Source organism: Budorcas taxicolor, chromosome 3, assembly GCF_023091745.1.
Source record: "Budorcas taxicolor isolate Tak-1 chromosome 3, Takin1.1, whole genome shotgun sequence".
Lineage (NCBI taxonomy): Eukaryota > Metazoa > Chordata > Mammalia > Artiodactyla > Bovidae > Budorcas > Budorcas taxicolor.
The window spans coordinates 16635395-16658138 of record NC_068912.1 but is presented as its reverse complement, the minus strand read 5'-3'; the positions used below and the strand labels follow the sequence as shown (position 1 = coordinate 16658138).

General features: G+C 55.4%; 1 protein-coding gene across 2 annotated transcripts; it reads left to right on the top strand.

Moving 5' to 3' along the window:
• The first annotated feature begins 840 nt into the window (after nucleotides 1-840).
• Nucleotides 841-22168, top strand: ATP8B2 (ATPase phospholipid transporting 8B2). 2 transcript variants are annotated; one of them, XM_052636783.1, is made up of 28 exons: nucleotides 841-979; nucleotides 3326-3393; nucleotides 5942-6000; nucleotides 6370-6483; nucleotides 6616-6714; nucleotides 7004-7065; nucleotides 7164-7236; nucleotides 7525-7595; nucleotides 7824-7903; nucleotides 8749-8907; nucleotides 9131-9219; nucleotides 10567-10763; nucleotides 13601-13809; nucleotides 14713-14756; nucleotides 15021-15186; nucleotides 15353-15541; nucleotides 15702-15817; nucleotides 15909-16073; nucleotides 16159-16270; nucleotides 16408-16513; nucleotides 16627-16771; nucleotides 16940-17123; nucleotides 17274-17497; nucleotides 17776-17859; nucleotides 18197-18442; nucleotides 18591-18729; nucleotides 20273-20403; nucleotides 20598-22168. In XM_052636783.1, exons 2-28 carry the CDS (start codon nucleotides 3363-3365, stop codon nucleotides 20874-20876), a joined length of 3573 nt encoding a protein of 1190 aa, XP_052492743.1. In that variant the 5' UTR covers nucleotides 841-979; nucleotides 3326-3362; the 3' UTR covers nucleotides 20877-22168. The 2 variants fall into 2 exon arrangements, with proteins under 2 accessions (XP_052492743.1, XP_052492742.1); XM_052636782.1 differs by lacking the exons at nucleotides 841-979; nucleotides 3326-3393 and adding an exon at nucleotides 4208-4324.
• Nucleotides 22169-22744: the final 576 nt, after the last annotated feature.

Genomic DNA, 22744 nt, shown 5'->3' with positions numbered 1-22744 from the left:
AGGCTTCGGGAATCTGCAGGATGGTGGGAGCCGACCATCCTGTGCAGGGCTTAATCCAGGGGACTTCTTCCAAAGCTTGGCCCCCACTGCCTGACTCCCAGCTCTCGTAGCCTCAGCGCCGTCCGCCTATACGCTGACTGGGGCGCCTCGCCCAGATTCAGCCACCCCGCAGACAGTAATTAGGGGTGGTGGTAGGGAAACCGCCTCCACCGAAGAGGCGTGGGGGGAGGGAGACGGGAAAGGGAGGGCCGCCAGAAGAACACAGCCAGTCAAGTGGCTGGAGACTGCGAGAGCAAGATGGAGAAACTGAGGCACGACCCATACCTAGACATTCCGGGCTGTGTCATTCAAGAAGAGGGCGCACTACAGTGAGAAGAGATGAGCCAGGGCGAGGAGAGAAGGCGAAGGGGCAGAGGGCCCCGAGCGAAAAGAGGAGGAGTAAAGGCCAGCTGGCGCGGAGGAAAATTCTCGTCGTTCGGCGCTTCCTCAACTCTCACACACCTCCCCGACGAAGAGAGGTCTCTTTTAGCAGAGAAGCAGCCTTCTTCTGTTTCCCTTTTTTCAAATTAAAAATAAAAAATCTCAGAGCGATCTTGCCTCCAGACTTTTTTTTTTTTTGGACCGGGGATGGACGCGTCTGGGAGTGGGTGGGGCGGGGATCGCGGCCTCGCAGTGCTCAGCATCCCCGGGGCTAAGACCCTCCCCCTGCCCCGCACAAAAATGGCGGCTCCCGCCTTCCCCCTTCCTCACCCCTCCCCAAACCCCCTCCCGCCCCCCGCCCTCTCCCGCCACCTCCGTCACTTCCGCCCCGCCGTGGCCGAAACTGACACAAAGTAGCGGGCCGAGGCCCCGGGGGGAGAGGGGCTGCAGCTGGGGGGGGCGGGAGCCCGCGGGGAGGTGAGCCGAGCGCCCCCCGCCCCAGCCCCCGGCATGGGCAGGACGGGGCCGCCGGGGCGGGCGCCGAGCGCTGAGCGCTGAGGTGAGGCGGGGGCAGCAGCCCGGCAGCGCGGGGCCGGGAGGGCAGGCGGAGATGCGGCTGCGGACTCGGGGTTGGAGTGGCCGGGGAGGATCGGGAGGGAATGGGGAGTCGGAGCTGCCGTGAGACGGAGGTGAGGGACTGGACGACTGGAGGGAAGGTGGTGTTGGGTGCCTGAGAGTGGGGGAGAGTCGGGAGGCCGTCCGCAGGACGGGAGGGTGGGGTGCTGGCGGGGCGCGGGAGACCATCGAAGGGGCGCGGGGGTGCCGAGGAGGATCTCAGCACCGCCCAGAGAGTTTTGGGGGTGAGGAGCGTACTCGGGGTCCGAAGGTTTGGGCGCCTGTAGAAGGGAGTTAGGGAATAGCAGGCTTTGTCTCTGTAAGGTGGAGGTCTCTGTGCGTGAGGAAACCGAGGTTCAAGGAGAGGTGGTAGCGCTGGGAGTTCGGAGCTGGGAGTGAGTCCCGGGTTCTGTCCTTGACGATGGAAAGCGGCCAGGTGTCGGTGGCAAGTGAGCTGGGGGTCCTGGATTCCCTTCCCTTCTGTTTCCCTAACCTGCCCATAAATATCCCTTGCCAGCTTCCTCTGAAACAAGGGGTCAGGCTTTCTGGGTTTGGGCTGGAGGGGAGCAGGGGCCAGGCCTAAAGGAGGAGCCGGTTTTCCTCCATGGAGCACTGCCTTCTTCCCAGAGCTGGCTATTTTTATCCCAAATGTGGCTGCAGAGGGGGCTGGGGCAGGGTGACGGGGCAGAGCGACGTGGCTAATGGGCCTGGGTTCAGAAAACCTAGGCTGTGTGAGACTGGGAAGGAGAAGTGAGAGAGGGTCCCTGTTCCCAGGTCTCCCTCCTCCCTTTCCTTCCTATTATGGCCCCCCAGAGGGGGTGAAGTCTAGGGCCAAGCCAGCTTTCAGTCTCCCCAGGGTCTCCGAGGTAAAACAACTTTCCTGGTTGGTGTCCAGGCTTCTGGCTCCTGAGAGCCTTGCCGCTCCTTCATTAACTCTTTCTTAGGATTCAAACCCAGATCTTGGGGCTGACAGTGCTTCTAGATGAGGGTGGGGCTGGCTGTGGAACTTGTGATGCCCACCCTTGCATCCTCTCTTTTAACCTCTCCCTTCATGCCCCACCTCCTATGACTCATACTGTAGACTGGGTGGAGACCCTGGCTGGGGGCCCTGTAGGAGGGCTTGGCATCTTGGAAGAGGTTTTTCTTCCTGAGCCAGGCACCCTTGGTTGCCAGAGTTGGGGAGAGTCAGAGAAGTATTACCTGATTGGGGTTCAGGAAGGGAGTCCAGCTTAGTGAACGAAGAACTGGTGTGGATGACGGCCTTGCCCAGAGTGTAATTATAGAGGTTGGGCAGACAGACAATTAGTATCTCTTGGGTCTGACAGGCTGGAGGAGTGTTCCCAGGAGGCTGGAGACAGGGGAACCAAAGGGGAGGAAGAATCTCCACCCAGACAAAGAAAGAGGAGGTGACTAGAGGACTCAGGACCTGGCTGGCAGTTTCCTTTGGGTCAGGCTAGGATGAGGCTCTGTGACTGTGTCTTACAGGCCAGGCCTTTTACCTTTTTTAGGTGAAAGGAAGAACATGGGGAGATAGAAAGAAGCAGAAGCAGAAATGATGTTCCCTGAGTTTGCAACCCAGTGCCATACTGACTAGGCTTGGGGTGGAAGAGAGAGAGAGGGATGCCTCTCCATCAGGGTTGAGAAGACCCCTTTGTTGGTCCAGAAGGGCAGCTGTCCCAGACTGAGAGGAAGTGGTTTGGGGACTGTGTGTGCAGGAAGTGAAGGCCATGCCTCTACAGTGAACTCCCCTAGAGGAGGTGATAATGGAAGCCTTAGTAATCGGGAGGGGGGGAGTGGGAAGATCATAAGCTTTTTGAGAAGGGTGGTGCCTGCCCACCGTTTCCTGATGCTCTGCCAGGTGTTTCCTGGCTCATGTTCCCTCAGCCCCACCCCTTGGTGGAAATTCTGCTTTACAGTAAACACAGGCACCCACTCATTGCCACCAGGAGAGCACCCAGGGCATCCATGGTCCCTGGGGTGGCTACTTTTGGAGCTGTGCCCCTCCTGTCCATATCTGGCCTCTTCTCTTTGTGCCCTTCCTTTCCCTGCAGGTCTTGGTTTTTATAAAGTGTGTGTGCCCCCATGTTATCCAAGGCAGAGGCATTGGGGGAGGTGGTGGGGAAGTCCCCTCTTTCTCAGGGACCTATTGGGACAGTGAGAGCAGAGAGTTGGTGTGGAGTTAGTGGGAAAGGCTGGAGAGGGACAGGATCGGAACTGGGGAGGAGTCTGAAAAGGGGAATGAAGGGTTACCCTCAGCTTCCTGACCTCACGCACTTGTCACCTTCTGCAGGGTCTCCCATGGGATTGCTGGGACCTTGCTGGGTGAGATGGCACTGTGTGCAAAAAAGCGCCCCCCAGGTAAGACAGTCAGAAGGTGGGGGTCAGGGGGAATCCCTGGGACCATCTGGAGTGGGTGTTTTTATGGCTCAGGGAGCACAGGGAGGAGGACGGACGACAGGTAATGGGTCTGAAGGAGGGTAGATTGCAGCCCCTATCCATCCTGGGGGAAGCCTTAGGAAACCATAATTCTTCCCCTTGATTCTCTAAGCTGGTTTTTCCCCCAGGAGCGTGCTGAGGACTTGCCCTTCACCCCCAAACACACAGACTTCTATCTCGGGGCACCTGGAGCGCCTATTCTCTGTTTTGGGGAGTCCAGGGTGCTGTGTTCCCGCCGTCACCTCTCTGTCCTCACACTTCATCTCCTCCCCTCATTTTCCCAACCATCCCGGTCCTTCTTGTTTTCTTAAGGGCGGGGGTGGGGATGGGAGGCAGTGGGATGAAAACGGTTGCCCTGGACAACGCTGGCAGTCCCCTCACGCGCATTGGCCCGGCGGAGGGAGGCGGGGCTCGGTGCTGCCTTTCGCCTACGCGGCGCGCTGGCAGGCGGCTGCCCCTGCAGTCGGGGGAGCGGGTGGGGGCGGAGCCTGGGGCGTGCGCGCAGAGTCCCGGGCCACTCAGCGCGCGCCTGCGTCCGCGGGGGGCGTCGGGGGCGGCGGCGGCGCATCTGAGCGCGCGGCGTCGCCGGGTGCGGGCGGCCGCGGGGATGGCCGGGGCTGCAGGTGGGGCGCGCGCCCGACGGCCGGGGCTCCCCTCTGAGCGGCCGCAGCTCCTGTGCCTCCCCGGGGGGCCGCCCCGTCGGAGCCGCTGAGGCCGAGGACAGACCGACAGACAGCCCGCCCTTCCCCCGCTCAAACTGGGGTCATGACGGTCCCCAAGGAGATGCCCGAGAAGTGGGCCCGGGCCGGGACGCCCCCCTCCTGGAGCAGAAAGAAGCCCTCCTGGGGGACAGGTAACGGGAGGCAGCTACTGGCAACTCTCCTGAGCCCTTAGTCCGCCCCCTCCCCCCCATTCGCTTGTCTCCGGCCTCCCCACAGCGTTCCCGTATCCTCTGCAGACCCAGAGATCCTGGCTCCGAAGGGTCTGGTCTCTACCTCTCTCTTTGCATGCTCGTCGTTGACTGCGCAGGCGACTCAGCCTGACGGTCCCCTTTGGGGAAGTTTTGGGAGTAAAGTGACCAGGCGGAGAGGGAGCACTCTGGGCAGGCAGAGGATGCTGTGGTCTGAGGTTTTGCTGCTGCAGTGCGCTCTGCAGGCTGCTGGGGAGAGTGAGGGAAGGCGTCTGGAATGCTGCTTGATAGTCCAGGTCGGGTTTGTCATGATGTTTACTGCCTAACCAGGGTACCCCGTTTTTCAGCCTGTGGTCATGACCACCGGAGTTGGGCTGGAGAACCCATCTAGGACCCTTCCTAGGACACCTCTATGTTCTGGGACCTGAACTTGGTGCCTGCAGTCCCAGATCTGTGGGTGTTCAGAATAGGTTTAGTTCGTTAGTCACTTGGTTAGTGACAGATGTGTTGTTTTAGGGGAAATACGTCCAGACAGCACAAGAAAGGTTACGGTGAGAGAGCGACTGCTTCAACTACATCCCATTCTTCCCTCTTTCATCTCTGTCTCAGTCTGCATGACCCATATCCCTGACCACCCCCTCTCCTACTTGAAGACGAGCTTTGAAATAAGATGATGTCATCGTGGGCCAATCAGAAGCCGCTGCTGGTGACATGTGACAAGCAGAGGCGTCTGTAGGGGGGACTGCACGTGGGGCTGGGATGCTGCCGCAAAGCAGTTCCAGGGCACCGTGACCCTCCGTCTTGCCACCCACCCCACCCACTGGGTTAGGAGGAGGACAGTACAGGGCTGGAGCTGTGAGGGGAAGCTTAGTGTCTTCAGCTGCTATTCTGGAGATTCCTAAGACCGTTAATTCCTACAGCGTTAATTAAAGGGATGGGGGCGAGAAACTGGTGCCCCCAGTGGGAGAGCTTGACGGTAGTTGGTGAGGAAAGGAGAAAGGCATCCTGTCCTGTGAGTGTCACACCTGCAGAGCCCAGTGGTCAGGCCGGTGGTGAGAGGTGGACTAGAGGGAAGAATTCAGTAACACCTCAGGTGTGCCACTAAACTCCTTAAAACTGTGTGCCATGCAATGACGACCCTGTATGCAAGACAGCAAAAAAGACACAGATGTGTATAACGGACTTTTGGACTTGGAGAGGGAGAGGGTGGGATGATTTGGGAGAATGGCATTGTAACATGTATACTATCATGTAAGAATCGAATCGCCAGTCTATGCCCGAAGCAGGATACAGCATGCTTGGGGCTGGTGCACGGTGATGACCCAGAGAGATGTTATGGGGAGGGAGGTGGGAGGGGGGTTCATGTTTGGGAACGCATGTACACCTGTGGTGGATTCATGTCAATGTATGGCAAAACCAATTAAAAAAAAAAACAAAAAAACTGTGTGCCATGGAAGGAACCTGGGGCCCTCAGTGGAAAACCCACGGAGTGGGGTGGGCCTGACAAGGTGCTGGGCTGGGCCTCAGTCTGCTCCTGACTGCAGCATCATTCTCTTGCAGAAGAAGAAAGGAGGGCGCGGGCCAATGACCGAGAATACAATGAGAAATTCCAGTATGCGGTGAGAGGCCCCAGACCACCTGTGCCCTCTTCCTGGGTCGGGAAGGAAGGACAGGTGCATCCTGTCCGTCCTGGGTGGGGGTGGAGGGCTGACTGCTGGGAGGGTGCTTGGGGGAGGGGAAGGCAGCCTCTTTGCCACTTGTCATCTGCTGCTCTGCTGAATTTTTCATGCCCTGACCTGTCAGTGAAGCTGGATCCCATGAGACCGTTGACCCCATGAGACTCTCTTCTCTCCTCCTTTTTCCTCCTCTTATACCTCCTGGCTTTTAGGGGCAGAGGTTTGGAAAGTGTAGGTGGAGAGGGCAGCCTCAATCTGGTTCTGGGTTGGCATTGGAGGGTGCCTCACGATCTTCTCTTCACCCCACTACAGAGTAACTGCATCAAGACCTCCAAGTACAATATTCTCACCTTCCTGCCTGTCAACCTCTTTGAGCAGTTCCAGGAAGTGGCCAATACCTACTTCCTGTTCCTTCTCATTCTGCAGGTAAGCGACCTCTGGTAAAATCAAACCCTTTGCAATTAATTCACAAAGCCGACTAAGGTCAAGGAGGAGAAAAGTCTGGGGGAACCGAGGACAGGACCTCAGAGGCATGCGTTCTCTGTCCTTTTTTTCCAGTTGATCCCGCAGATCTCTTCCCTGTCCTGGTTCACCACCATTGTGCCTTTGGTTCTTGTCCTCACCATCACAGCTGTTAAAGATGCCACTGATGACTATGTGAGCTGCTTTCCTTCTTACACTGTTCCCCCACCCTCCATCCCCACCCCACCCCGGCCCCGCAACTCGCCCTCCTCCACTTGGCAGAGTTCCTCGGCGACCTTACCATCCCTAGCCTGGTCCACTAGGTCTGTGGAATCTTGGCCGAGAGTAGGGTGGGGGAGTCAGGGAGGGAGTAGACCCGTGAACAGGTGTATACATGGTGGCACCCAGCATGTTCTGCTTCCCGCTGATCAGCTAAGTCCCTTGGCGCAGGAGAAGATGGCTTACCTTGCTCTCCTCTCTTTAGTTCCGCCACAAGAGTGATAACCAAGTGAATAACCGTCAGTCTCAGGTGCTGATCAACGGAATGTGAGTGCTTGTTGAAGACTGAGGGCCTTGGGAAGGAAAAGGGTCCCCTGGGAACTTCTCTAACTACTGACGGCCTTTGCTCTGTCTTCTTGCCTCAGCCTCCAGCAGGAGCAGTGGATGAACGTCTGTGTTGGTGATATTATCAAGCTAGAAAACAACCAGTTTGTGGCGGTAAGGGGCAGGTGCCCTTCTAGGCCTACACGGCTCTCCCCGCCCCCCTTTTTCTGGGGGGGGCAGAAAGGAATGAGTCTTTCCTGTTGACAGTTGCCTCTTAAACACTCATGGGAGGAAACTTTCTTGAGTGGGAAGCTTCTGTGTCATATATTATGCCTCCTTTCTAGCCATTCATGTGCTCAGGACTAAGCAGACCAAGAGTGCTTAGTGGAAGGAGGGGTCATCAGAGAGTCCATCGGGGTGGAGGTTTGGGTCTTTGGCCTTCTCATTAGGTTTTCTTTCTAGGCGGATCTCCTCCTCCTTTCCAGCAGCGAGCCCCATGGGCTGTGTTACATAGAGACAGCAGAACTTGACGGGTGAGTCGCATGCTTAGTGTCTCCTCCTTCCTCCTGTGGGCTAGCAGGCTTGTTTCTGAAAGTGGTCCCCAGGTCTGGAGTCTGTACCTTTTGGAACAGGCTTTGGGTGTGTAGAAGTGTTACCTACCCAGTAATGCCTGGGGGTGGTGATGCTCCTTGGTCAGGTGTCCCCAGGTAGAATCTAAAGGAAAGGAAGGGAATCAGGACTCAGGGACACTCTCCTTCCAGAGAGACCAACATGAAAGTGCGGCAGGCGATTCCAGTCACCTCAGAATTGGGAGACATCAGTAAGCTTGCCAAGTTTGATGGTAAGTAGTACTGGAGAAGCAGCTTTCAGGCAGAGGAGATGTCTTGGGTTTCGGGATCTAAATTGTGCCTTCTCTTTTTGGCTTCTTTTTGCTGAGACTGTGCAGCTCCCTGGACTCTTTTGGGTGGTTGGGGAGGTGCCGAGGGATTCAGGAATGCTGAGGGGCTATCACTTAGCTTTAGAATTGATGGTCATTTCAAGAGCTCATGGCTGCCAGCTGCCTCTTTGCTGTACATGTTGAGAGAAATTCAGCTTATTCTTATTTCTTATACATGCTTCTTCTAACAAGACAAACTATGTAGTATGTAAAAGAGAAAGCTCTCCTGCCCTCCAACTCTAGCCTCCTCAGGGTTGTCAGGTTAACTGGCAGTGTAGTGTGTAGTCATCCACACTTTTCCCTCTGTTTATGTGAGTGTAAATCAGTGGGATCATACTGTACTGAAATCTCTTCAACCAGCGTTTCTGTACTTACTTAAATTCATCATAAGTATCTTATCACATCTCTATGTCAAGAAATTTACACCATTCTTTTTCATAACTATATAATGTTTCGTAGAATTGAGGCTTTGTAATTTATTCAGCTCAGTCTTTTGCTGTTCAAATAATGCTTCAATAAAATTCTTGCAAGCTATGCTATTACCTCTGTAGAACGAGTCCCCAAAGTGGGATTACTGGGTCCGAGGGTATGTGTGCTTTTAATAGGAATTCGTGCCGCCTCCTTGCTTCCCCAGGAAGTTGCGCCAGCGGTGTGCGGATGGGCCCGCATCCTAACCCCCTCTCACCGCAGCTGGTTTTTCTGTGCTGTTGTCTCATGGTCAAGCAGGTGCACTCCTGTCTTCCCTTTAGGCGAAGTGATTTGCGAACCTCCCAACAACAAGCTAGACAAATTCAGCGGAACCCTCTACTGGAAGGAGAACAAGTTCCCCCTGAGCAACCAGAACATGCTGCTGCGGGGCTGCGTGCTGCGAAACACCGAGTGGTGTTTCGGGCTGGTCATCTTTGCAGGTGAGCCTCCTCGGGCCCAAAGAGAGAAGGGCGGGAGTGGTGCCTCTGCTGGCCTTCAGGAACGTGGGAAGAGACGAGTGGGTCCTGGAGCCGAGCCTCTCATCCAGCCAGTGTCTCTCTTCCACCCTGATGTCCTATAGACTGGATGCCCGGGCAGAAGCCTAGAGGCAGATTCGTTGTTGGGCTTTCCCAGCCTTTCCCAGCCTTTCCCATGCCTTTCTAGGTCCTGACACTAAGCTGATGCAGAACAGTGGCAGGACAAAATTCAAGAGAACAAGTATTGATCGCCTAATGAACACACTGGTGCTCTGGGTAAGGCTTCCCACAAACGGTTCCTGCCTCTGCCCTTCTAGTTGTCCTTGGGCGGGTCCTGTTACTCCCATCTCTCCTCCCTGGTCAGTAGTCAGTCTTCAGGTTTTAACTTTAAAGCCACTGGCAGGTCAGCCACTCAAAGGCAGTGTTTATTTCAGGCTCCTTTTGGATTTGGAAGATGTTATTTAAAAAACCTTTGGAACATGTATGAATGAACAACTTAAAGTTAAAACAAATCTTCCGTTCTCTGGATTCCAGTTACGATGGTGACTTAGTCTAGCATGTGACTTTCTGTTTGCTTTTGCCAGGGACAAGGCAGCCTTCATGGGGATGGAGAGGGAATTAAAAGAAAAATTTCCATTTGGATGTTGGAGAACAGGGTCTTTTCCCCTGACTTCCAAGAGCAAAGGATCCCAAGGGAAAAGTTTCTGTTTTAGTTGTTGGTAGTTCCTGAATCCTTCTCTTGTTTTGCTAGAAACCTGAGCTCCTTGTCAAGCTCCACTCCCCTTCTTGCGCCCCCACTGCCTGCTGCCTGCCCCCCACATGCCAGCTTGCAAAGGCTGGGGCCAGCCTCCTGTGAGACAGTTTCCTCCCTTAAAGGGTTTGCAGAAACCCAGTCTGAGAGGCTATCAGGCCAAGACTCTTATCGCCCCCTGGTGGTCCTTGGGCATCAGAATGGTTTCTGCTTTGCTTCAAAGCATCTGGAGTGGAGGCAGCTTGGAAGATAGATGTCTGAAATCGCGCAGTGGTCTCAACTTTTTTCTTTCGAAAGCTTTCTTATGATTCTTCTTCAACTGATCCAGTGGTCAGGAATCCACAGTTCCACTGCTGGGGGCAGGAAACTAAGGTCCCATTGGCTGCGTGATATGGCCCAAAAAAATTTTTAAAAAAAATTTTTGGCAACCTGTATGAGATAATGAACATTACAGAAACATGGTATTTTTGTTGGCTTGTAGAGACTTAGCTCTGGTAAATGGGTGATTTCCAGTAGGCTTCTTTGGTATGTTGAAAGTAACTTATCTCGACCCTTACCACCTTTGATGTCTCCTGAGGGTTCTAGAATATCAGAATGGATACTACACAACCCTTTCAGCTTCCTCAGAACACAGTTGAGAAAAGCATTGCAAGAGAAGGCCACGTGCCGGTTGATCATCAGTTCTGGATGCTTCCCACTAGAGCATGTGACCATTTTAAAGATACCTGAGCCTTTGAGGGCTCTGGGTACTGATGGTAACCTTCAGGGCTCTGGGTACTGATGGTGACCTTCAGGGATTCACTTGGCTTTGAGGACTTCCTCAGGGCTTCCTTGGTTTTGCAGCTTAGCCTCCGCTTTTCAATCCTCTGCAGATTTTTGGATTCCTGGTCTGCATGGGGGTGATCCTGGCCATTGGCAATGCCATCTGGGAACATGAGGTGGGGATGCGCTTCCAGGTCTACCTGCCCTGGGACGAGGCGGTGGACAGTGCCTTCTTCTCTGGCTTCCTCTCCTTTTGGTCCTACATCATCATCCTCAACACCGTCGTGCCCATATCGCTCTATGTCAGGTATGCTGTCTCTCTGCGCCGGGGTCTCTCCAGGGAGCTCAGGTGGTCCCTGGGCAGACTTTTCTCTTCCGTGAAGGTGAAATCCTTGAGAGGGAACTTGGGGTCCTCTCCTTCCTGTGCTGTGAACATGTTATCTGTTTATCTTCATGGGCAAAGCAGACTTCACTGCAGTTTTCTTGGCATTTTGGATTGTATTAGAACAAAAATCATGTTGATTTATATAGCACATACTTATCGCATGCTGACTGTGCAAAGAAGCAGGCTAGGTGCGGTGGCACAAAGATGTGCTAAGAATGGATTTCCTTCCCTCCAGGAGCTTGAGTCTAGTAGAGGGAGCCAAATCTAAGTACATTATGAAGCAAAGTGGGAACTAGTGCTGTTAACAGTCATCCTACCTGCCTTCAGTGTCCTGCTCGCGTGTGAAGCGAGGGGACACAGTTGATGCATAACATAGCCTCTGCCTTCAGGAGCAGCAGATTGGTGCAGGAGGAGAGGTGCAGACAGTGTAGGACACCTGTGCATCCCACTGAGATACCCCAGAGGCACAGAGTGCCATGAAGATGGGAAGCGCGTTACTCCCCATGCAGTTAATCAGGGAGGACATCTCTGAAGAGGTGGCTGTTGAACGGGACTTTGAGTGGTGGCGGGGAGGGGCGAAGGTGAGCCTGGAGGAGAGGGCTGGACACAAAGGCACGGAGATAGGGACCTCAGAATGGTTCGTCCTGGGACAGTTCGGCAGGAGCATGGACCCTGAGTGGGGGCCTATGAGACAGAGAGCTGGGAACATAAGCATGTTCCCTGTTGTGAAGGAGCTTGAATCTTTGCCAGTGGACATTCACTCAGGAAACGATTAAAAGATTTAAAAAAAAAAAAAAATCTAAAGAACGCTTTAGGAAATGTTGGCTGGCAGTGGCATATAGCATAACTAGGAGTAAGAGGACGTCTAGGGTTTTTTTGGGAAAGAAGCTGTTAACAGGGAGTGAAGCGAGGAAGGGGGAATGCTGGAGGAAGAACGAATGGCCAGAAGAGATCTCTTTGCATTTAGTGCCTTGCACTTGAGACAAGAGAACCTGTGCCTTTGTTTAAATTGATCACATTGTAGACTTTATTGTTGTTATTTTTTTGGCTGTGCGGCTTGTGGCATCTTAGATCCCCGTCCGGGGATCAAACCCCAGCCCTCGACGGTGACAGCTCAGAGTCCTAACCACTGAAACACCAGGATCCCAACCTGTGACATTGCTGAGGACATTAGAGGGATGCTCAGAACTCTTCCCTTATGTTTTCTCTTGTTCACAGATTGCCCAGATAGTCTGCTTGGATCTCCCACTTGCACCCGAGTCCTAGTGCTGCTGACAGTGGGCAGGAGATGAGGAATCTCTGTGCTGAGGGTGGACAGCGGGGTTTCTGTGAAGCATTAGGAGGAGACTCAGAAGGCTTGGGGTTTAGTCCTGCCCCCTCAGTAGCCACCTGACCTCAGGCAAATCCACAGTCACTTAGGGCCTCAGTTTTCTCACGTAAAATGGGACAAGTTCCAGCCTCTTCATAGGAACATCTTGGTATAATAGATTGGAAAATACATTTTTTAAATTAAAATGTAATTTCATTTTTACTGGGACTTCCCTGGAGGTCCAGTGGTTAAGACCCAGTGCTTCCAGTCCAGGGGGTACAGGTTTGATCTCTGATCAGTTGGGAAAACTAAGATCCCACATGCTGAGTGACATGGTCAAAAAACTATTTAAAAAAATTTAAATTACTGTACAAATATCAGGTGGTAGCGTGTCCATCATTATCTGCGACTCTGGTTCTTTGTTGCTATTTAAATCTTTTCTTGTTTCCAATCTGAATTTTTTTTTCCATCTTTGGACTTCGCTGTCTGTGTTTTGTATTCAAGTTCATGTGAAGCCCATGGTAGCTGCCTGAGAAAGTTGCTAAGTCTCCTCAGGTTACAGTGTGTGTATTTGGGGAGGAGGGCAGGGAGGGGACGCTTGATCAGCTGAGTGGGGCATAGGCCACGAAGACATTTCCAGCTGGCTCAGTTTGGGCCTGGTAAGGGGATCCTGACAGCAGTCCCAGCGGGTGGGAAGCAGGGTTCCGGATGTGGCCCCATTGCTTGGCTGGCAGGACCCAGACATGGGGCCGTTTCTGAGATGCTGATGGTCCAGATCCCGGAAGGCACTGCCTTGGAAAGAGGATGACGTGAACCGACCTTAGGAGAGCCCCACGCTGGTGTAGATGGGGGTTGTTCCCCGGACTCTTGAGGCCCCATCGCCTCCTGGAGTCAGCATCTCAGTCTGCCCCGTGTGCTCCCTGAGCGCCCCGAGTTGGCTTGTGCAGCCCAGAGCCGGGCAGCTTGGGCTCCGGCAGCGAGGCGGGGGCTCCAGGGCTGCCTCGGTTTCCTCTCCCTGCAGGGCGTGTGTGATGCTGTGGCCCGCGCAGCACCCTCATTATCTCTCTTTTTTTTCTCCTTCTTCCCTCTTGCACTTTCTCTTGTTTTCTCTGCATGGTTTCTGTATTATTAGCCCAGAGGTAAGAACTGGTCGAGTGCCTTGTCCGCAGTCCCTCCTCCTCTGCCTGTGCCGTCTGTCCCGCCTGCCCAGGCCCTTTGTCCCTTTCTGTCTGGAGGGCATCGGAGGGTCGGGGTCGGGGACCCCCTTTGCCGGCCGGGCATGGCAGGCTCCGCCTTCAGGCGCTCCTTGCCACCCTCCCCCGCCCAGGTGTCCGCTCCGCTCCGCTCCGTTCTCGTCTCTCCCCAGGTGGAGGGCCTGCAGCGAAGGCCCATGGGGGTGGGGCCCTGCTCCCCTCCCCGCCCTCAGCCTCACCTCCTGTCCCCTGCGCAGCGTGGAGGTCATCCGCCTGGGCCACAGCTACTTCATCAACTGGGACAAGAAGATGTTCTGCATGAAGAAGCGGACGCCTGCTGAGGCCCGCACCACCACCCTGAACGAGGAGCTGGGCCAGGTGGAGTACATCTTCTCCGACAAGACGGGCACCCTCACCCAGAACATCATGGTCTTCAACAAGTGCTCCATCAACGGCCGCAGCTACGGTATGGCCACACCACTGGGGACGAGGGCGGGCCGCAGCTACGGTATGGCCGCACCACTGGGGACGAGGGCGGGCCGCAGCTACGGTATGGCCGCACCACTGGGGTTGAGGGCGGGGAGGACCGTGCTGCCGGGGCTCCCACGCTGGGCTCCACATCTGGGCTTTTCTTCTTTCCTACTGGGGTCTGTGGGGCCTTGAGAGGGTCTGCTCTGCACCCAGATCAGGAGGCAGATCCTGACGGTGCTCCCCCTTCTCCTCTGCTGGTGCCTGCACCGCCTCTCAGCTCCAGGCAGTGGGGCCGCTCCTTGGCTGTTTGAACAGAAGCCCAGGACGCTGGCCGCTGGGCACCCCGGGCCAGGTGGGACCTTGTCAGCCCTGGCGGAGTGCTAGCCTCTCCCCGTGTTGCTGCCCAGGGCCCCTGTGAGTCTCTGGAATGTGACTGTGGCCTTCCCAGTGTGGCCCCACTGCAGTGGCCTAGTGGCTGAGCTGCTGGGATGGCTTGGGGACAGGGTGCGTGGGGTCTTTTATGCCAAGTGAGCCCCTCTCCTAACTGCTTTCTGTACTAACCTAGGCTTGGAGGCCAGCGTGTGAGACTTTGTCTGTTGCACCGGCCTAAGAGCTGAGGGGCCTGGAGCCCCGGGGGCATGGGTGTGGCGTTGGAGCTGCCCTCTGGGGAGAGCCTGAAGGGGGTGGGGATGGGGAGCCGAGAGAGCCGGCTTTTGAGTCCTGGCGTTCTGAAGACCCAGGGTGCCTGTGCCTCCTGTCTTTCTGGTCATCCGTGTTGAATCTGGGTGACGTTCACTCAGCCACAAGGGTCGCGGGTCCCAGGTGCCCGTGGGTTCTGTGCTGGCAGCCCCTCCCCCTGCTCTGACACTGTTCTTTCTTCTCTGCTGGCCGTGTGTAGGTGACGTGTTCGATGTCCTGGGACACAAAGCTGAATTGGGAGAGGTAAGGTCCAGCCTCCATACTGGTTCTCGGTGCTAGTTAAACACAGGGTGCCTGGCCAGGGTTGGCATAGTCGGGGGTGACATGTTGCCTGGCTAGGGCGTGGAGGCGGGTCGGAGGAGATGGGTGTAGTAAGGAAGACTTGGTGGCACGGGTGGGAATCTTGAGGTTGGCAGTGGACAGGATCCTGGTGGGGACTGCCCCACCCCTCCCCAGGAAGCAGCCTGGGGACCCACCCTTTCCTGATGGTCCTCTTACCTGCTCCAGAGGCCTGAGCCCGTCGACTTCTCCTTTAATCCTCTGGCTGACAAGAAGTTCTTGTTTTGGGACCCCGCTCTCTTGGAGGCTGTCAGGATGGGGGACCCCCACGCCCACGAGTTCTTCCGCCTCCTCTCCTTGTGCCACACCGTCATGTCGGAGGAGAAGAGCGGAGGTGAGCCCAGGCGCTGGCCTGCGCTTCCCCTGCCCGACTCGGACTCTCGGGCTTGAGCCATGCTCTGCCTGTGGCCTGGCCACCTGGGGTTTCCTGGGCAGGAACACGCGGCTGGTGGCTGAGAGCGGGGCCGCTGACACCACGTGTGTCCCTCCTCCACGCCCAGGGGAGCTCTACTACAAAGCCCAGTCTCCGGACGAGGGGGCCTTGGTCACTGCAGCCAGGAACTTTGGCTTCGTATTCCGCTCTCGTACCCCCAAAACCATCACTGTCCATGAGATGGGCACCGCCATCACCTACCAGCTGCTGGCCATCCTGGACTTCAACAATATCCGCAAACGGATGTCGGTCATAGGTGAGGCCGGGATTGGGCTGCCAGAGGCATTCGGGGGCAGCATGCAGTCCTGGGGTGGGTGAGGTGTACTGGGTGACCTTGGTGTGTTGCAGTTCAGGGCCTTTACCTATCTGAATATCCCATTCTTTCCTGGGACATTTTCCCCCTGCCCCACTGACAGTGCGGAATCCAGAGGGGAAAATAAGACTCTACTGCAAAGGGGCTGACACCATCTTGCTGGACAGACTCCATCATTCTACCCAAGAGCTGCTCAACACCACCACCGACCATCTGAATGTAGGCGTGAGGAAGGGGCCCCTGTGGTTCTGCTGCTCTCAGTGAGGTGGTGGGAGACTGGGGCCGACTCTCTGGCTTCTTCCTCCTTCAGGAGTATGCGGGCGAAGGGCTGAGAACCCTAGTCCTGGCCTACAAGGATCTGGATGAAGAATACTACGAGGAGTGGGCCGGGAGACGGCTCCAAGCCAGCCTGGCCCAGGACAGCCGGGACGACCGGCTGGCCAGCATCTACGAGGAGGTCGAGAGCGACATGATGGTATGGTCTGCAGAGTGGGCCGAGGGTGGGTGAGGAGGGCCTGGGCCTGGACTCCTGTGCTAGGAGCGCTTGTGGTTATTTTCAGCTGCTGGGTGCCACAGCCATTGAGGACAAGCTTCAGCAAGGGGTTCCGGAGACCATTGCCCTCCTGACGCTGGCCAACATCAAGATCTGGGTGCTGACTGGAGACAAACAAGGTGAGAGGCCTATAGGGCAGAGGAGACTGAACCTGCATACAGCACCGTGGGGTCCTGGCAAGCCTGGAACACCGGGCTGGCAAGTACAGCGGCTTCGTCAGGGGCCTGTCCAGAGCACCTGCACTTTCTCTTGGTAGAGACGGCCGTGAACATTGGCTATTCCTGCAAGATGCTGACGGACGACATGACAGAGGTGTTCATCGTCACTGGCCACACGGTCTTGGAAGTGCGGGAGGAGCTCAGGTAAGCAGACCTGGATGCTCTGCACCATACCTGGGGGTCACACACAGGTTTGCTGATTGGGCTTGAATCCTGCTCCTGTCCTGGCCGACCATGGTCTCGTTTCCCCTTCACAGGAAAGCCCGGGAGAAGATGATGGATTCGTCCCGTGCTGTGGGCAATGGCTTCACCTACCAGGAGAAACTTTCTTCTTCCAGGCTCACCTCTGTCCTGGAAGCTGTGGCTGGGGAGTATGCCCTGGTTATCAACGGGCACAGCCTGGTGAGTGTCGCCACCCTTAGCTTGGGCAGGATCTTTTCAGAGAGCGGCTATTATATCTTACCTTGTTCCCATTCCCTGGACTTCACTGGGGCTGTGGTCTTAAAAGGAGTTGATCCCCAGGTCTCTCCTGGAGCACATGGAGTTCGCTCAGTGCTATCTGTGTTCCAGGCCCACGCGTTAGAGGCAGACATGGAGCTGGAGTTTCTGGAGACGGCCTGTGCCTGCAAAGCTGTCATCTGCTGCCGGGTGACTCCCTTGCAGAAGGCACAGGTGGTGGAACTGGTTAAGAAGTACAAGAAGGCTGTGACCTTGGCCATCGGGGATGGAGCCAACGACGTCAGCATGATCAAAAGTGAGTGTGGACTGTGCAGGTGTGGCGGCTGGGCCCTGGGGCAGGGAGAGAGACCCAGGGAGGAGTGATGACGGAAGGGGCGGGCCAGAACGTTGTGGGACTCTGAGGCGCGCGGCGGCGCCGTCTTCCCGTCGTCTCTTGTCTCTGCAGCGGCTCACATCGGCGTGGGCATCAGCGGGCAGGAAGGGATCCAGGCGGTGCTGGCCTCCGACTACGCCTTCTCCCAGTTCAGGTTCCTGCAGCGCCTCCTGCTGGTGCACGGACGCTGGTCTTACCTGCGCATGTGCAAGTTCCTCTGCTACTTCTTCTACAAGAACTTCGCCTTCACCATGGTCCACTTCTGGTTTGGCTTCTTCTGCGGCTTCTCGGCCCAGGTGACGAGTTTCCCGGTCCCCTGGCATGCCTGTCCTGAAGCTCCTTGAGGACGGAGATTGTGTCTGTCCCGTTCGTTGCTTGGCCCCTTTAGGATCTAGCTGTCGTCTGATGCATGCATTAAAAAAAAAAAAAAAAAGACTTGTTGAAGGAGTGGAGAGCAAGTTCCAGAAAATTCCTCAGGCCTCCACCTGTGCCACGTTGGCTGTCTTCCTCCGCCTGATTTGTAGTAAAGAGAGACTGCGTGTTCACCTTTTCTTGCTCCCTGTTCTCTTTGCAGACAGTTTACGACCAGTATTTCATCACCCTTTATAATATCGTGTACACCTCCCTCCCAGTCCTGGCTATGGGGGTCTTCGATCAGGTATGGGGGAGTTGGGTGCCTGAGTGGGTTGGGAAGAGGGGCATTGCTGCGAGGGTGTCACCCAATAGTGGTGGGCATGTGGCTCTTGTGCTCACTGGCTGTGGTCCCTGGGAAGGCAGTTCCGTGAGCTGGGCAGCTGACTGGGCCTCCCTCTCGGCCACTGCTGACCTTAACTTCCCTGGGTTGCTGAACAAACATTGACTCGGGGCAGTTGGCTTGAGGCTGAGTCTAGCTGCCAAAGAGTTTAGAAAAAGGAGGCAGGGACAAAGTCTGCCCTTGTCCCCCCCTGAGTTGGGCAGCTTCTGAGCCTCCTGTGCCGCTGGCCGTCTGCACACAGGATGTCCCAGAGCAGCGGAGCATGGAGTACCCTAAGTTATACGAGCCAGGCCAGCTGAATCTCCTCTTCAACAAGCGGGAGTTCTTCATCTGCATCGCCCAGGGCATCTACACGTCCGTGCTCATGTTCTTCATCCCCTATGGGGTGTTTGCTGAAGCCACCCGGGATGATGGCACCCAGCTAGCTGACTACCAGTCCTTTGCGGTCACCGTGGCCACTTCACTGGTCATCGTGGTCAGCGTGCAGGTAGGAGGTGGTCCGGGGGCTGCCCCCACTCCCAGAGTGAGTGAGCCTCCTGTCCCTGGGGTGCCCTGGGCACTACAGTTCTGTTCCTGGGAGGGGGACAGGGTTTGAGGGGGATGCTCCTTCTGCTTGTGACGACTGCTTTTTGCAGATTGGACTGGATACTGGCTACTGGACAGCTATCAACCACTTCTTCATCTGGGGCAGCCTGGCAGTTTACTTTGCCATCCTCTTTGCCATGCACAGCAATGGGCTCTTCGACATGTTTCCAAACCAATTTCGGTTTGTGGGTGAGTCCCTCTGGCTTTCCCTTGAGTCAGTGAAGGATCACAGTCCTTCTGGGACTAACAGGGAAGGTAGGCATTTATTCAGCACTCCTTACGTGTCACGTATTCTGGATGGTGCCATGGGGCTCTAGGTGTATCTGACCCAGCCCCTGGCCTCTCTGGGAAGGACTGGTACAAGAAGAGGCACAGTGATACAGAAATCTTATTTGAGGGATTGCAGAGAGGTCATGAGTGGCAGAGGGGCTGGAGGCGTGGAGCAGATGAGGTTGGAAGGTAGGGCTGAGGCAGAGGGTTAGGGATGAAAATCAGTCCAGATCTTTTATAGGTCAAGGCTAAGAACTTAGGGGTTTTTTCACGTGTGATTTTTATTTGTTTTTGGTGTGCTGGGTCTTCGTTGCTGCTCATGGGCTTTCTCTAGTTGTAGAGAGTGGAGGCTGCCGTCCAGTTGCAGTGCACCGGCTTCTCACTGTGGCGGCTCCTCTTCCTGCAGAGCACGGGCTCCCAGTCTCTAGAGCATAGGGCACGTGGGCTTAGTTGCTCTGAGGCGTGTAGGATCTTCCTGGAGCAGGGATCAAACCCATATCTCCTGCACTGGCAAGCAGATTCTTTACCACTGAGCCACCAGGGAAGCCCAGAACTTTGGATTTTAGAGGGTGTTGAGCAGGGAAATGTCATAAACTGCTTTATGTTTTTAAAGGCTCACTCTTACTGTTTTGTGGACGATGAAAGGTGGAGCACAGAGACTTCCCTGGTGGTCTAGTGGCTAAGACTCTGAGCTCCCAATGTGGGGGGCTCGGGTTCTACCCTGATCAGGGAACTAGATGCTGCATGCCCCAACTAAGATTCGGCACAGCCAAATAAATTTAAAAAAGAGGACAAAGGTGGAAACCTGGGGAGACTAGCCAGGAGGCTGTAGCAGCAATGTAGGAGGTGAGAATGATGGTGGCTTGGAGTAGAGTAAAAGTGGTGGAATCCTGTAGGTATTTTGGAAATGGAGCTGACAGATTGGATGGGGGCCTGAGATGGCTGGGGCAGGAACCAGGTTGACTTCAGAGCTTTTCCTTGGAGCAACCTAGTGGGTGGTAGCATCTCCTGAGGCAAGGAAGATGTGGAGCAAATTGCGAACCGAGGAAACAGTAGTTCACTTTCAGCTGTGTGAAGCTGAGATGAACAGAGATGGCAGGTTAAGGCAGTTAAAGAAAAACAGGTCTGGGGACATCCCTGATGGTCCAGTGGTTAAGACTCCGAACTTCCACTGCAGGGGGTGTGGATTCCATCCCTGGTTGGGGAACTAAGATCCTGTATGCTGTGCAGCACAGCCAAAAAAACCCCACAAAAACAAAAGCAGATCTGAAGTCTTGGGTAGAGTTTGGAGCTGGAATCCAATTTGGAGATAAACATTTGGGGAGCAGAAAGAGAGGCCAGAGATGACTTAAGTTTTGAGACTGGGAAAGTGGGGCTGCCAGAAAAAGAAATGGGGGGCTCTGAGGGGCTGCCCTTACACCTGCTCTGTGCCTCCTGAAGCGCCCGGCTCCTCCTCTCCCAGGTAACGCCCAGAACACCCTGGCCCAGCCGACTGTGTGGCTGACCATCGTGCTCACCACGGTCGTCTGCATCATGCCTGTGGTCGCCTTTCGGTTTCTCAGGTTGAACCTGAAGCCGGATCTCTCGGACACGGTGAGAGGCCGGGCTCTCTGCTGTGGGGGTCGGAGGTGGCGTGTGCAAACACTGCTGCAGTTTCCGTTAAGTGTGTGGGTGGTGGTCCCTGTGCCTGCCCAGTCCCCGGTGCTCTAGGTCCCTTCTCCGAGGTAGTGTCTGATGCTCGTGCGCTGACAAAGGCTCCTTCCCTCATGCTGCCCCGCTCCTGCCAGGTCCGCTACACCCAGCTGGTGAGGAAGAAGCAGAAGGCCCAACACCGCTGCATGAGGCGGGTGGGCCGCACGGGGTCCCGGCGCTCTGGCTACGCCTTCTCCCACCAGGAGGGCTTCGGGGAACTCATCATGTCTGGCAAGAACATGCGGCTCAGCTCCCTGGCGCTCTCCAGCTTCACCACCCGCTCCAGCTCCAGCTGGATTGAGAGCCTCCGCAGGAAGAAGAGTGACAGCGCCAGCAGCCCCAGCGGAGGGGCCGACAAGCCCCTCAAGGGCTGAAGGCCAGAAGGCGGACGCTCCGTGCCGGTGATCAGTCAGCTCACATGGGGCTGGCCGGCCGCCGAGAGGACAGTGTCTGTCTCCAAGCTGCAGGTCCTCATTTCTTGCCTAGGTCCTCATCCCTTCTCTCCTGGTAGACTCTGTCCTGCTGGTCCTGCTAGGAGCGGCTGGGGCATCCCCAGCCCAGGGCCCTCCGAGCAGCTGGGAGGGTGGAGGGGGAGGGCCCCAAGGACAGAGTGGGGCTGGGGCATTGGCCACCAGCCCCCACTGGGGGCTCAAATGTGGACCCAAAAGCAGTAGAAAACCTGTGAGAGATTGTGTCTGCCCCTGTCCTGCCTGGGAGCCCACAGGGAGACTATAATCTCTATATTTTTCTACTCCCGCTCCCCAGAGGGGCCCCAGAGCCCCTGTTCCTGAATTACACAAGAATGTATCATGCCGGGAAGCCAGAGACCTGCTGGGGCCCTGGGCCCCTCACAGTGTGTGTGTCTCTCCTTGATTTGTGTCTGTGTCCAGTTTGGTTCTGTCTTTTTTTTTGGCAAGTGGAGGCGGCCTTTATGTGACTTTTATGTTGTGTTGGTGTCTTAACTCTCTGGGGGAAGGTGCCCCGGCCTGGCTGGGAGGGGAGCGGTTTGGGAGGAGCCTTCCAGCAGCTGGTGCCCTTGCGGGACCAAGAGGCCGACCTGGGAGGGAGCTGCCCATCAGCCAGAGGCTGTTGGGAGGATATACCGGGGGCATTGGGTCCTGTCTCCTTCCTCACCTTGAGAGTGAAGTGCTGCCCCTCCCCCACTCCCCCCGCCCCCACAACTAACTCCTGGATTCCGTAAGTCCTGCTGGTACCGGACTGGAGCCCGGGAGAACGGCCCGTCCTCAGTGACCGAAAGCTGGGTGTGATAAGTAATCCTGGAAACATTTTCTTTAATGTCAAATTTAGACCCACGTTCATGGGCCGAGTCCATTCTGACTGTCCTCCCTCCTCGTCGGTGTTGCCGGCACCTGAGGCGGCGCCGGGAATGGGAAGCTGAGCCCTGTGAGCTGAGGCTGCAGGGAAGCCAAGCTCTGCTGCTCCCGGCAACAGCGGTCCCTCCCGCTCCAGGCCCGGCTTCCGGCAGGGGGTGCTCAATGACAGCGGAGCCGAGGCGCGTCAGTCTTTCCATGATCCACACCTACGAAGCTCTTCCCCAAGTTAGGTGTTGCCCAAGTTAGTTGCCACCAAGTCAACCTTGGGCAGAACTTTTTCCATGTCTTCGGTAGTGGAGGGGGTTACTCAGGAATGGTGTGGAGCTGGGAGTGAGGGATGTGGTCGTCCCATGGGAATTGGAGGTGTTCCAGTGAGGCGGGTGGGGTGGGCAGGGGCTGGAGGTGGGGAAAGCTTGACAGGGAAATTCCTTTTGGCCACACGGTTTACAAATTCAACATCATGTCTGTTTGTGTGTCTCTCAAGGTGAGAGTCTGATTTTTATACCAAAGAGGAAATGATTTTTTTTCATATTTGGTTTGTCTATATTATATAAATATAAATATATATATATATATACAGTTATATATATTATTTTTTTGGTTCTCTCTCGTTTTTTAGGGAGGGAGGAAAGTACCAAGTTGCATTGAGCTGTAATTAAGGAACATTCTGTATAATTTATGACACATTTCTAGACTTGCAAAAATTATATCATTTTATGGATATAAGAGAAAAATGCCTTTTTATAAAATCTTGATTTCTGAAAAAAGTGTGTGGTTTGTCTCTTTTCTGATGCCTTACCAAGATTGGTGGTAAAAGTTAAGACAGAAAACTTTTCTTACAGAATTGGCTGGGTAGATGTGGACCGGACTGATGAAAACCGAGTCTGACAGGCAGGGTAGACCTCTCC

Bases quoted from the DNA above. Each gene is read 5' to 3' on its own strand.
- ATP8B2 (XM_052636782.1), top strand. From the start codon at position 4,237: ATGACGGTCCCCAAGGAGATGCCCGAGAAGTGGGCCCGGGCCGGGACG. The intron at 7,237-7,524 runs GTAAGGGGCAGG...TTTTCTTTCTAG, and splicing joins AAAACAACCAGTTTGTGGCG to GCGGATCTCCTCCTCCTTTC. The intron at 15,187-15,352 runs GTGAGCCCAGGC...CTCCACGCCCAG, and splicing joins GTCGGAGGAGAAGAGCGGAG to GGGAGCTCTACTACAAAGCC.